This window comes from Solea senegalensis, linkage group LG4, assembly GCF_019176455.1.
Source record: "Solea senegalensis isolate Sse05_10M linkage group LG4, IFAPA_SoseM_1, whole genome shotgun sequence".
Classification (NCBI taxonomy): Eukaryota; Metazoa; Chordata; class Actinopteri; order Pleuronectiformes; family Soleidae; genus Solea; species Solea senegalensis.
This window is the reverse complement of record NC_058024.1, coordinates 16,377,157-16,389,260: the sequence shown is the minus strand read 5'-3', so window position 1 is coordinate 16,389,260 and position 12,104 is coordinate 16,377,157. Positions and strand designations below refer to the sequence as shown.

General features: G+C 38.2%; 1 protein-coding gene across 2 annotated transcripts; it reads right to left on the bottom strand.

Annotated features, from left to right (window-relative positions):
- Nucleotides 1-959: 959 nt before the first annotated feature.
- On the bottom strand, nt 960-10,046 carry LOC122768657 (tubby-related protein 1-like). Of its 2 annotated transcripts, XM_044024813.1 has the most exons (13): nt 9,599-10,046; nt 7,779-7,911; nt 7,556-7,672; nt 7,312-7,440; nt 5,986-6,117; nt 5,691-5,831; nt 5,513-5,595; nt 5,252-5,416; nt 5,037-5,149; nt 4,821-4,929; nt 4,607-4,705; nt 3,149-3,320; nt 960-2,000 (listed from the first exon to the last, which is right to left on the bottom strand). In XM_044024813.1, the coding sequence occupies exons 1-13, from the start codon at nt 9,611-9,613 to the stop codon at nt 1,867-1,869; spliced, it is 1,542 nt and encodes a 513-aa protein (XP_043880748.1). In that variant the 5' UTR covers nt 9,614-10,046; the 3' UTR covers nt 960-1,866. The 2 variants fall into 2 exon arrangements, with proteins under 2 accessions (XP_043880748.1, XP_043880749.1); XM_044024814.1 differs by lacking the exons at nt 7,779-7,911; nt 9,599-10,046 and having other exon boundaries at nt 5,986-6,114; nt 7,556-7,570.
- Between the last annotated feature and the right edge of the window lie 2,058 nt (nt 10,047-12,104).

Below are 12,104 nucleotides of genomic sequence, written 5' to 3'. Positions count from 1 at the left end.
TCGACCTCAGTGTCTAGCGCTGAGCACCTCATTATCCCGTAACAGCTCCTTCTATTGGTCAACAATGTAGCTGCAACATGTATTTATAGACTACGCTGTCACCAAAGCAAAAGCTACTGTATAATTTGATTATGTGTCAAAATGATAAGCACTTTATGAATAAGAATTTAACGATGACAACGCCAGCCTTGGCAGTTGTTTGACTGGATATCACGTTGAAAGACAATGGTGGGGAAGAGGACTTCACCTCACAGCATCTGTCCAGAGGAGCAGCCAGCGTCATGCTTCATTTAATCTGCGAGTTTGGACAACTGCCTGAGCAGGTTCAGGCAGAATTCACACCTCTCTCTGCTCTCAAGGCCTTTGGCTCAAACTGGTTTTTCATCCTCCTGTGTAAAGCTTTCATGTAAGCTGGAGACAAGTGTGGGTTTCTCTACAAACATGCGACTGTCCAGAAATGGGCAGTTTGATTATCTGCCAGCAGTATGCACAAAGCAGATGATAATGTCAAAAACATACTCTGTAATAAAACCAAAGCCCACAGTGTGGGACTTTAAAAGAGGGTTTAGGGGTGGCTTGCTGACTGCAAAATCAATTTTCTTTTTAAAGATGATTCTTTTGCATTTATGTGATAGAAATATCTGGTTTATAAAGATGACATGCAGGGAGAGAGAGACGGTAGTGTAACAAACATCTGCCACTGGAATCAAACCTAAGAACATTGGGTTTTATAGTATCAAGTTTAACTAACCACTTGCACAACATGATCCATTCATTTCTATTATGATATTGTAGTCAGGCCCTTTGGGCCACATATAATAAGCAGTTATCACATGAAAAACAAGGAAAGGTAAACGGATTAATGCATTTATTCTTCACTAGAGTGCATATCTCAGACAAGGCCAAACAATGCTACACATGACTGGCAGTAAAAAACACAAACTGGATGAAACAAGTGGTCAGAAGTAATTATTTCTTTATTATGAAATATGGCCAATTTTCAAACTGGCCTTCAAATCAGTTCAGTTCCAACCGACCAGACAGGGATGAAGACTTCTCTTTGACATGCTTCACTAAATAACAATAACATCACATGAAATACAACAAAGGCAGTGTTCAGAAAAACAAAAGTAAAAATATGAAAATCTACCTGAGATCAATCACAAACGGACGGAATAATTATACATTTATAAAAACTACAAGTCAGTCATGACTAAATGTTAGTGGAGGAACAACAAAGACCACTATTCCAGAGTAATAAACGTCTACATATGTTACTTTAACAATGCTTGTTTGTAACTACAAGACAAGTCCACTGCTTTATTTAATAAGATTCAAATAGAAACAATCTTTTAATCTCGTCAGTGTAACAGTGTCACTCGTGCAGCTCGTAAATGTCTCTCAAACCCTTCAAATAAAAAAATCTGTCTTTATCTAAAGACATTAGATATTTTTATGATTGACACAGCCTGATGCATAACACAGCAGAGCATCAAAAAAAAAAAGCAGTTTGACACCTGTTCATGAGGTTTTCCTGACACCTCCATCATTGAAGTGTACTGCCATCCCATCCAAAAAAGACATAACCTTGCAGTCACTGGGGACTTTCCAGCTGAGGTAATGGGAGTGAAACCAGGACGCATCAGTGTCATGCAAGATCAGACGATAATAGGACAACAACTTTATGTCTTATTCCTGTGGGGAATCCAACGGACAAGATGACGTCAGCACAGCAGCAGGTATTGCCACATCCAAGGAAGCAATGTTTTAACAAGGAACATTGAAGGCAACATCCAAAGACTTGGGTTGTCAGTGCTGGTGTTGTACACACTGATTTCAGTGTTTCGGGGCTTTTGGGATTCCTTATTATTCACAGGCAATTTTGCCATCAAAGCTGGAGAGCGCGATGGCAAAGGCCTGCACAGCACACATTGGATAGTTGAAGTCCAGGGTGAAAATGTCGTCTGCTATCCGTCCAAACTGCATCACAATGTAGTCCACTGACAAAGACAAGGGTGAGACAGTTGGTTCATTAGATATTTGAGCAAACCAGCAGTTAAAGTGGCCAGAGAGTGAGGATTGCTCAACTGATAGTTAACCCTCTAAAGGTCCCACTTTAAGCTGTTTTCACGCATGAACTCAAAATGTCTGGAAAATTAGATCTGAGAATTATCAGGAGTTTACTGTTCAGAATGCAACAACAACAGAAGATTGTCCTAATCTGTTCTTTTGTTTAATTCAGGCAAGCAGTGGCATCTATGTCAACCATGCAGGAGGCAGGATACACACCGTTGATTTTTCCTGCTGTATTCTCACATGAGCGCAATCAAACATAGTAAAATTAAAAATAAATTTGGCTAGTGTGTGTGGCGAGTACAAGCTCTGAAAAATATCCAAAATGACATTTGCACTGTCTGGTACAGCCCCAATACACTCATGACCTTTTCCTGATATGGTCTAGATATTAGTGCTGTGTGAAATTTACACTAAACCAGAGGCCCAAAGAAACCCACATGCACACGGGAGTGGTGATATTGTGGTACGACACCTTCATTTTCCAAAAATGAAAATTACAATTCAACATACAGAAGTACGTCACATCTGTCTGTTGAGTTATAAATGACAAAAGTAGCCGAGATTCTTAATAAACTTAACTTGTGTTTTGTTCTTTGAGAAAAGGAAAAGAAATGTATACACAGTAATCTGAAAAGGTGAACAGGACATGTGTTTCATTTCTTTCTGCACATGTTCAATCATTTGTTGCTGTGGCTGTTACATTTATTTCACAGCATTTGGAATACTTTTACCATACGTTTTCAAAGTGACTGTTTTATTCAGACTCTTTGTCACACAGATGCATAAACACACACTCACACATAGGTTTGTGCAGTTATTCCTCTTAGGACACTACATTGATATTCATATATTTGTACAGGCCGAACAGTTTTATCTCCAACCATAACCATAAACATAACCAGTTAAAGTTGGGGTAACTAAGTGCCCAACCTAACCAAAAAACAATTCTAACCCCGATCCGAAAACCAGGTCTAAAATGTCCCCACAAAGATAAGTGTTTTAGTTTTTTGGACCTCACCAAGCTATAAATACCAGTACACACACAAAAAACAACAACATGTACAGTACTCACAGTCTTTGTTATGGACGATCTGGAAGTTCTTGATGGACGCCTGGGTGACCCGGCCGTTGAAGTTGAGCACGTGAGACCCCGATTCTTCATTCCACACTGGAGTCTTGTTGCGGAGCTCGATCAGATTTTCCGTCCTTCTGCTCTGGTGTCTCAACAGCAAGCCGTCACATTCCTGTATAGAATTGGCAAAAGTCGCTTTAAAAGGTAATGAAGGCCACGGTTTAACACACTCATAATTAACCGACAACATACTTCAGTCAAGCCATAAGCAGTATTATTAGACCAGGTCTAAGGGTGACGTGTGTGTCTGCTATTCCCAGGATTGATTGTTCACCCATAAGAACCCACAGTGACACGGGTGTTAAAAAAGACCTTTACATGTTCAGGAAAGTCACTAATAAACCTTCATCCTTAATTTTAACTCATGAAGTCCCTCAGTAACACCTACTGCATGTGACCGGTCATGTGACTTTGGGTTCCCACAGCAACACTTCCAATGTGTCTGTGTGTTAGGCTAACCCATCTGACACAATTAGCTCAAGACCTTTTTGGTGCTAAAGGTAAAATGCAACCCATTTAACAATTATAATTCTAGCATAAGATATCCGTGATTACCTGTAACCTGTTGTTGACACATTTCTTGGACAATTGGGTGTCACATTGGGTGTAAATCATTAAAATCATCATGAAAAGCGTAATGTGACACATAATTATGGCACAATTAGTAGTAACAATTCACTGAATGGCCACCAGGGGGTGATCTCAGTGTAGTCACCTCCTGGTCGACTTCTTGTGAGGTTTCTTTGGAGCATGGGCAGTTGTTGCTCATACTGAACAGCTACCAAGAAGAACAGTCAATGGGAGGCTAAAACAGAGTTAGGAGTCTAGTTCTCCCTCGGATCACTTGATTTACATTATGCTGAAAGATTATTATGGAGTTTTGATTAATAACCCCATAAATGTGTTGCCTACTCAAAGGTGGTGTCTATGTTTTGAGGACTCCTTTATCAGACTAAGGACAAAATGTGGCTGCTGATGACAGGTATTTAGTAGACCTGCCTTTTTTTCCTTGAATAAATTAACATGGTGATTTGATGTCCATTTAGGTTCAAGCTAAAGCTGTTTATCTTTGGTTCCTTCTCTTCTATCTATTATTGTTTTTACACTGGACGTGGCCCTCTGTGGCTGGAGCCAAATAACAATGATCAATGGGGATTAGGTAACTTGCAGGGATTCAAACAGCAACCCATCAGTTACAAGAACATTTCCTTCCACTCAGCTATCGGCTGCCTCCTTCTCTTAATCTAAATAATTATCAATAGTTTCTCTGTGTTTTGATTAGACGTGCTGCGTGGCTGGGATGAGTTGTGTGCACTGTAATAGAATCATTTACTCATTGTTATGAAAAGTACAGAAGGCCTCACAAACAAATGACAAATAAAAAAACAAATATCTCACATTTCTTGGTCGGAGTGGTACTCGATTGTTATCCTTGTCCATTCCTGGAATGACGATAGTCATCCTTCTGGGTCCTTTTATTCCCAATACATTTGTTTCCTTAAGTCAGAAAGTAAATGAATTCTTAAGTGTCACGTGTACCATTTGTTAAACCTGCTATATAACATTAGATAATAGTGATGAAATGAACTGCAGACAATTAAAGACAACCTACATAGATGATGCCTGCGAGCTCCTGCCGTGCGTTCGACATGTCTGGAAGAGCTCTCTCTGGATGCAGAGCGTTGTCAAACACGGTGAACTTAGTCCCCATCAAATTTGACCTGAGCAAAGTATTTAAAAAAAATACATTAAAAGGGGGAAAAAAAAGAAAGAAAGAAAAGAAATGAAGGAGCTGATGCTTTTCAACTTCTTATTCTTTTAACCGTACCTCAGCTTTCCCACAAAATTCTCTCCACCCCTTGATAAATCTGTGGCATCAATGGAGATGAGGTAATTTGAAGTTGCACTTCTCTTTCTTTTCCTCCCAGCCAACAAGAAAGTCTACAAAGGAGAAGGAGAGACAACGATGAGCAGAAGAAAGAAAGTGATCAAAGTGACGAAATATAAAACAGTCACCACCAACAGTAATTTCCTATTGCTGACCTTTTTCTCATTGTCCAGATGAAGGTAATACAGTGGATAGAGGCTCTTGTCCATCCCCCTCTGGTCTCGAGTGACTCTGCATTTAATGGTCACGCCCTGTGGAGCTGGCTGCATCACAAAATTCTCCAGGTTTTCAAACTCAATCTCAGGTGATGGAGATCTCGCCTGAGACGCAAAAATACATGAAGACTCTAATTAAAATCACGGTACAGGTTCTTTTTCTTTTTTGTTCTGTGAGTGAGTTATGGTAACGCAAGACACCTTTTTCTTCTTCCCTTTGCCTTTTTTCTTCTTAGATTTTTCGTCTTTTTCAGACTCAGAGTTGTCACTCTCGTCTGCTTTTCCTGAAACACAAAACAGACCTGTATATGTCAGCACACACGTGACACACGTGACACACGTGACACACGTGACTCAAACAGAGGAATACGTGACTTGCCTTTCTTCTTTGTCTTCTTCTCTTTGTCTTTGTCCTTGTCTCCTGATGTCTGGAACAGCGATGAAGGGGCAGCAGTAGATTTCTTCTTAGATTTGGTCGTCTTTGTCTCTTCTTCGCTGTCGTCACTGTCGGATTTGGCAGCTGTTCAAAGAACGGACATAGAGAGCTTTAAATAAAGTTCCCTGGATAAAAGTCTATTCTTTTTTTAGGTGTGATCACGTTAAAGTCAGTGTTTTATCACTTCAGCATAAAGATACCTGCTAAGATGCGACACAGTTCATAACAGTATAGTCACCTTTCTTCTTGCTTTTTGAGTCCTTTTCTCCATTTATTTGAAACATTGATGCTGGCTCTTTCTTCTTTTCCTTGTCCTTGTCCTTGTCCTTTGACTTGGACTTTTTTTCTTTCCCATCAGATTCTTTGTCTTCTGAAAAATGAGAAGCCATATCATCTTTTTTTCTGTGTCTGAAACATAACTGATCAGCAAGGGAAGATTTGAGACTTTGACAGATATAAAGAAGCACAGCTAAATCATTAGATGAACTGACTTTGGTTTAGATAATGTTTTTTTTTTGCTGCTCTTTTCTCTGATTCTGAAAACCCTTTGTTCACATCATATGCCTTATTTTAAAGGATCGGTGCGTGAGAATCTAATGGTAAGATTCCAACAAACTCCTCGTCCTCCTCCTCCACTTTCCCCTCCCTCTTTTAAGCTGTCAGGGGACTACGGAGGCCTTTGTACTCTGCTCCTTTCCTGACATTTTTTCCTTCTTCTTCGTTGGTTTACGTACTGGTTATAAATGTAGCCTTCCTTCCTTCCAAGCTTCTGCTTCAAGCTTTAGTTTGTTTGAGCTGCTGTAGGAACATGGAGACACAAGATGGCGACCTTCGTAATGCCAGGCCCTTGCCTCAAAAACAGACAACAATTTATTTTGTGGCTACAAAAATGAAACAATCCTATTATTTTAATGATTTATTTTGTGAAGATTTATTTTATTTCCACTTTACTGCGATCAAAATCTCCTTTACTTACTCATAATGGCTAAAAAGGTTTTGTCCAAGAACCTCAAAGCTTTCTTTCCCACTTCAGTTCAAAGATGTCCAAACAACAAAGATTACAACTTTCATTGTTCCATCATTTTTAAACATAGAATTCCCAGGCTTCAAAATGTGGTTGATTTAAAGGCAAAAGCTTATTAAGTGCAATGGGAATTAGACCGTCATAACTCATGAAATTCACACTGCTCTCAGATATCCAAGTCAAAACTGAGAGTTCCTAAATTTAGAACAAGGTCCTCAGTTTGTGACACGTGGGTAATGACGACACTTGTGTCGTGTCCTTAAAACCCACTTTACTCTCTCAAAACTCTTAAAACTTGGTCTCACATCTCGACTCACTGACTGATTACTGCTATTGCAACACTTGTAATTATATATTCCACAGTAATCACTTAAGAGGAAATGAGTTGCTTAACTGTTTTAAGTCTACAATCAAATGAGTGTTCCCACTCACTCACCATTACACAATTAACTCATGTAATCCTCTTAACCACATTAGACTGATCATGTAAGTGTTGTTTTGAGCACAATTAGAAAATGGTCTTCATGCTTCTCTCCATACCTTTAGGTTTGGATTTCTTGTCTTTGGTGGAAGTTGCAGACGGAGAGCCGTCCTTTGTTGTCTTTTTCTTAGTTTTCTTCTTGGGGGTGTCATCCTCATCATCATCATCATCACCATCTGTTCCCGACCCTAAACAGATAAGCATTTTCATCAAACGAGGACTTTTCAGGGCCGACAGCAAAAAAACAACAACTTTTATTTAAACTTCAGGTGTATGTATTAGGATGTGATTATTGTCTCAAACCTTTCTTCTTTTTTGGAGCGCTTTTGGTTTTCTTCTTTGGTGCTTTCTCTTTCTCTTTGTCCTTCTCCGAGTCTTCCTTGTCTTTCTCTGTTTTTTTTTTCTTCACCTTCTTTCCATCTGTTATGTTAATAAGAAAACAACGATGAGGCTTGATTTAAAAACAAAACACAATGATCAGTTTGCAGTTTTATCCCCCCCAATAAAAAAATGCATGAAATATCACTTTGGATGGCGGGGCTCTCGTCTTCTGAAGCGTCATCATTTTTCTTGCTCTTTGTTTTTTTGGGTTTGGCTTCAGTTCCGTTCAGCTTGGTTTCTGTGCTGCCTCCGTGCTCCTCTTTTTTCTTCTTTGGCTTCTACGAATGTCTTTGACAAGAAAGTGAGGTGAGGAAATAAACCATCAACTAAATGTAGGGGGAATAACTTAGGGAGAAATAATAAAAATATATATACTGTATAAATACACATACATACATATTACATATACATACATACATACATATATGTATATATATGTATATATATATATACACACATATATACATATATATACACATATATATATACATACATATATGTATATATATGTATATATATATATACACACATATATACATATATATACACATATATATATACACATATATATACATATATATACACATATATATACATATATATACACATATATATACATATATATACACATATATATACACACATATATACACACATATATATATATATATATATACACATACATATACACACACACACACATCAGCATTTTTATCTATTTATAATAACTCACCATGTCAAAGCCAGATGTGAAGGAAAGCAAGGAAGGAAAACAAAGATTATGTTGTTTCTACTTCTGATATAATAACTTCAAACAATAATTTGTTGTTCATATTTACTTAAAAGACTATTCACACAAATACAGTCAATTTATGTTATTTGGTAAATGCAGTACTATTACTGTTTTTTGATAATACAGTTTTGTAACACATGTAACTCCTTCGGAAGAAAAACAACTACATTTATTCATAAATGTATACATATACAAAACACATTTGAAGTTTACAAATGTGTTAGAAGACAAGTTTTGAAGCAATTAACTTGATAACGCTATAATAACCCATGCTGTCTGAGAGAAGGAATGTTAGACAAGTCTAGACACAAGCTTAAATTTACATTACATGCCATTTAGCAGACGCTTTTATCCAAAGCGACTTACAATAAAGTACGATCCGAATGACCCTTTGCCCTCCAACGGCAATCTCTACACCCATCTAATGTTCTTTACATCAAAATGTATCTGTGTGACTATAAAATAAGAAAACAGTGAGGTGTCTGCAAAATGGAGGCACTCGGAAGTACCAGGAACAATATGTCTGTGTCACACAGAGTCACAGAGAAGGAGATCAGTGTGATTGTGGCCAGCAGAGAAGGTAAATGTAATCTGATTAGACTTAGATCCTGTCGTGCTGGGAGTCTATTTGTGTCCTATTTGATCCACACCTCGGAGTAATGTAAAATGTTTTGACATCATGGGTTGTGTGAAAGAAAAAAACGAAAAAACATAGTTTTGACATAGTTTTTGCAATTCCGGTGGAAGATACTTTTGAAGTAAATAAGATTATTAGCTGGTAATGCATGATTTTGAAAATAAGAAAGAACATTGTAAAGATGAAGACGCTGTTCCAGACATCAGTACACTAGCCCTGTTCAGTGGAATAGTGGAGCTGGATTATAAACTGCCTTCAATCCCTCATGCATGCTTCTGCAGATGCTCAGCAGATAACCTCCATCAACTTGGACACCGCCATCCAAGACACAAGTCAATGCAAGATAAGAGCTGCAGTATAAAACCCATACAATGGCTTCCTTTACAGGATTATTCCACTTTAGTCTCAGTTGGATAACCTCGTCTTTGCTCTGTATCTATAAAATATCTTTAATGTCACAACGCGGCAGCTGAACAATGAGAAGAGCTGAAAGTCAATAAAAAACAGCCACACAATTGTAACGTGGCCCCTTTACCTTTTCTGCAGACATGGCTAGACCTTTGACTCCACCACTGCTCCTTTTCAGAGGTTAGAAAATAAAAAAAGCAGGCATCTCAGTGGAGATAATGAACGAGTGAGAAAGCCCTGTACTCAATGTGTCTCCATCAGCAGAAAGTTGTTAATAGGATTTATGTGTAAAGCCATCTGCTCTGTGGAAACACGTCAACGGGAGGAACCAACAAAGGCCAAGGAGGAGGGGAAAGACTTGTGTATTACATGTGTTTACTATCTGATGCCGTGGATATTTATTTAAGTCACAGCAAACCTATCACGAGTCGTTTTTTCCCCCCCCTTCCTTCCCACCGATTACATTTTACAGTATAATCCAGAATGCTGACTTTAGTTTGAACTCAATTCATTCATTTTTTTGTTTGTAGACCATTTTCTTTTTCCAGTGAGTGTCTTCCAGTGTCAACTGAGGTACAGAGATTTCATATTTCCTACCACACAGGTTTACCTGAAGCTTCAGCTGTAGGGCCAAAGCAGAGTCCTCATTTTCTTGAACCCTGTGGCAAAAATAATAAAGAAATTGCATCATTGCTTTACTTTAAAATATAAACATTAGTGATGTGGTGGTTAACGCTGGTGCCATCCTACTAGAAAGTTCTCAGTTCAACTAAGGCATGTCTGTGTGGAGTTAGAAAGTTCTTGTATGCATTTTCTCCCACAGTCCAAAGACAAGCTGCCACCAGGAGTAATCTTTTGGCTTCCTGACGGTCGCTGCCGTTATAGAATCTCTCTGCCTCTTCTCTATGTCATCTTGTGTACGTGGCTCCTGAGTGGATAAAGTGTTTCTGAGATAATAAAAGTTTGACCTGCTCATTTACTGTACAAACGCTGACAAACACTCTGAATCAATGATAGCAGTTGGAGCTATTGAACATAACAAACACAAGATAAACATGTACTTTAACTTGAAGGAATACTTGATATTAATACCGATTTGCATTTAGCTTTGTATTACTAGAATACTAGGCAGTATTTTTGAAATTCAGAAATACTACCCTTATTCGAGTAATACAAAGCTAAATGCACATTGGCGATGTATTCCTTTAAGTATTTTACTTTCTGAAATATCCCCACAAATCTTTGACCTTGTGGGGATATTTCATACGTTCTCCACAACTTTAAATGTCTTTTTATGGTTAAGAGTTGGTTTTGAGGTTTGGTTAAGGGTTAGGGTGAGACACTTAGTTGTGTTGGTTAAGGTTAAAGTAAGGGGTTAGGGCAGGGGTGTCAAATATGTGGCCCATTGGTCAGAACCGGTCCACCAGAGAGCACAATTTTTAGTTTCCAGATACTGGTGATCTGTAAGTTGTAATGCACATGTAAATGCTAATCCAATCCACATAATATTGTTGAAAATTGCACTTGTTTTTCCTCAAGAAACATCATATGTTTTTTGAAAGGACACTTAATTAAATGTAAAACAAAGCAAAACATTTAGGTTATTATGCTATTATTTTACTGGTCTGAGCCACTTGAGATCAAATTGTGCCGTATGTGGCCACTGAACTCAAATTCTAAAATGAATTTGACACCACTGGGTTAGGGAATGTATCATGTCTATGATGTGTCCTCATTTAGATAAAAAAAAAAAAGTGTGTGTAATTATTGTTGATTTTCTTTTTTCTGTGCGTTTCAACTTTTCACATCATCTTCTTAAAAATGTATTGCATTGCCATTGCCCTTGCCCTTTGTTGTAAAGCACATTGCATTTGTTGTAATTTAATAAATGAAATTGCCATTTAAAATAAAACATGTCAATGTGAACTATTTCCAAAGTTCCCACATGAAATGTTCTCTGGTTAAAACATGGTGACACCAGCAGCCACGATAATATCAGTTCCACAGTCTGCGAAATCTGTAGTGTCACTTCTACATCAACAGGTAACACAGGTTATGGGACTTGGGCTTGACAGCAACAATGCTTTCGCTTGCCACTTATTGGTTGAGCACTACTTGGCTTGCACTATAGTGGAAAGTGGGTGTGGTGAAGCGGAAACCTCAAGGCCTCAGGTAATTGAAGTTACAAGAAATATTGCATTCACATCAAAAAAAAAGGAAAAAAAAAAGAGAAATACATTTGGTAATGCTACAGTAATTATCTTCACGTGTGATGAAGTTGACATACCTGTCCTGAGCCCAGGCCTCTTTCACACTGTGACTGTGCAGAGGCATTGTTGTTGTGGTGAAGGCTTACATCCACATTTTGGTTTTAACAAACAAAACAAAAAAAAAAGGAACATATACTGAGAGGATATCCAACACACGTACAAGTATTTCAGTGCAAAGAAACGAAAAAAATGTGATTTAAAACAATCTCCCACCACACACTGCTTTTACCAAGTAGCACAGTGACTGACTCTATCCCGCGTGTGATTAACCACGAGTCTCCATACATATGCTGTAGCTCATAGGTAGGGGTGGGGGGGCGGGGGAATTTGTGTTATCACATGACCCGACTTCTAAGAGGATTT

Coding starts and splice junctions, on each gene's coding strand:
- LOC122768657 (XM_044024813.1), bottom strand. Junction 4,930..5,036: donor AATTTTGTGGGAAAGCTGAG/GTACGGTTAAAA, acceptor TACTTTGCTCAG/GTCAAATTTGATGGGGACTA. Junction 2,001..3,148: donor GATCGTCCATAACAAAGACT/GTGAGTACTGTA, acceptor TGTCTTTGTCAG/TGGACTACATTGTGATGCAG.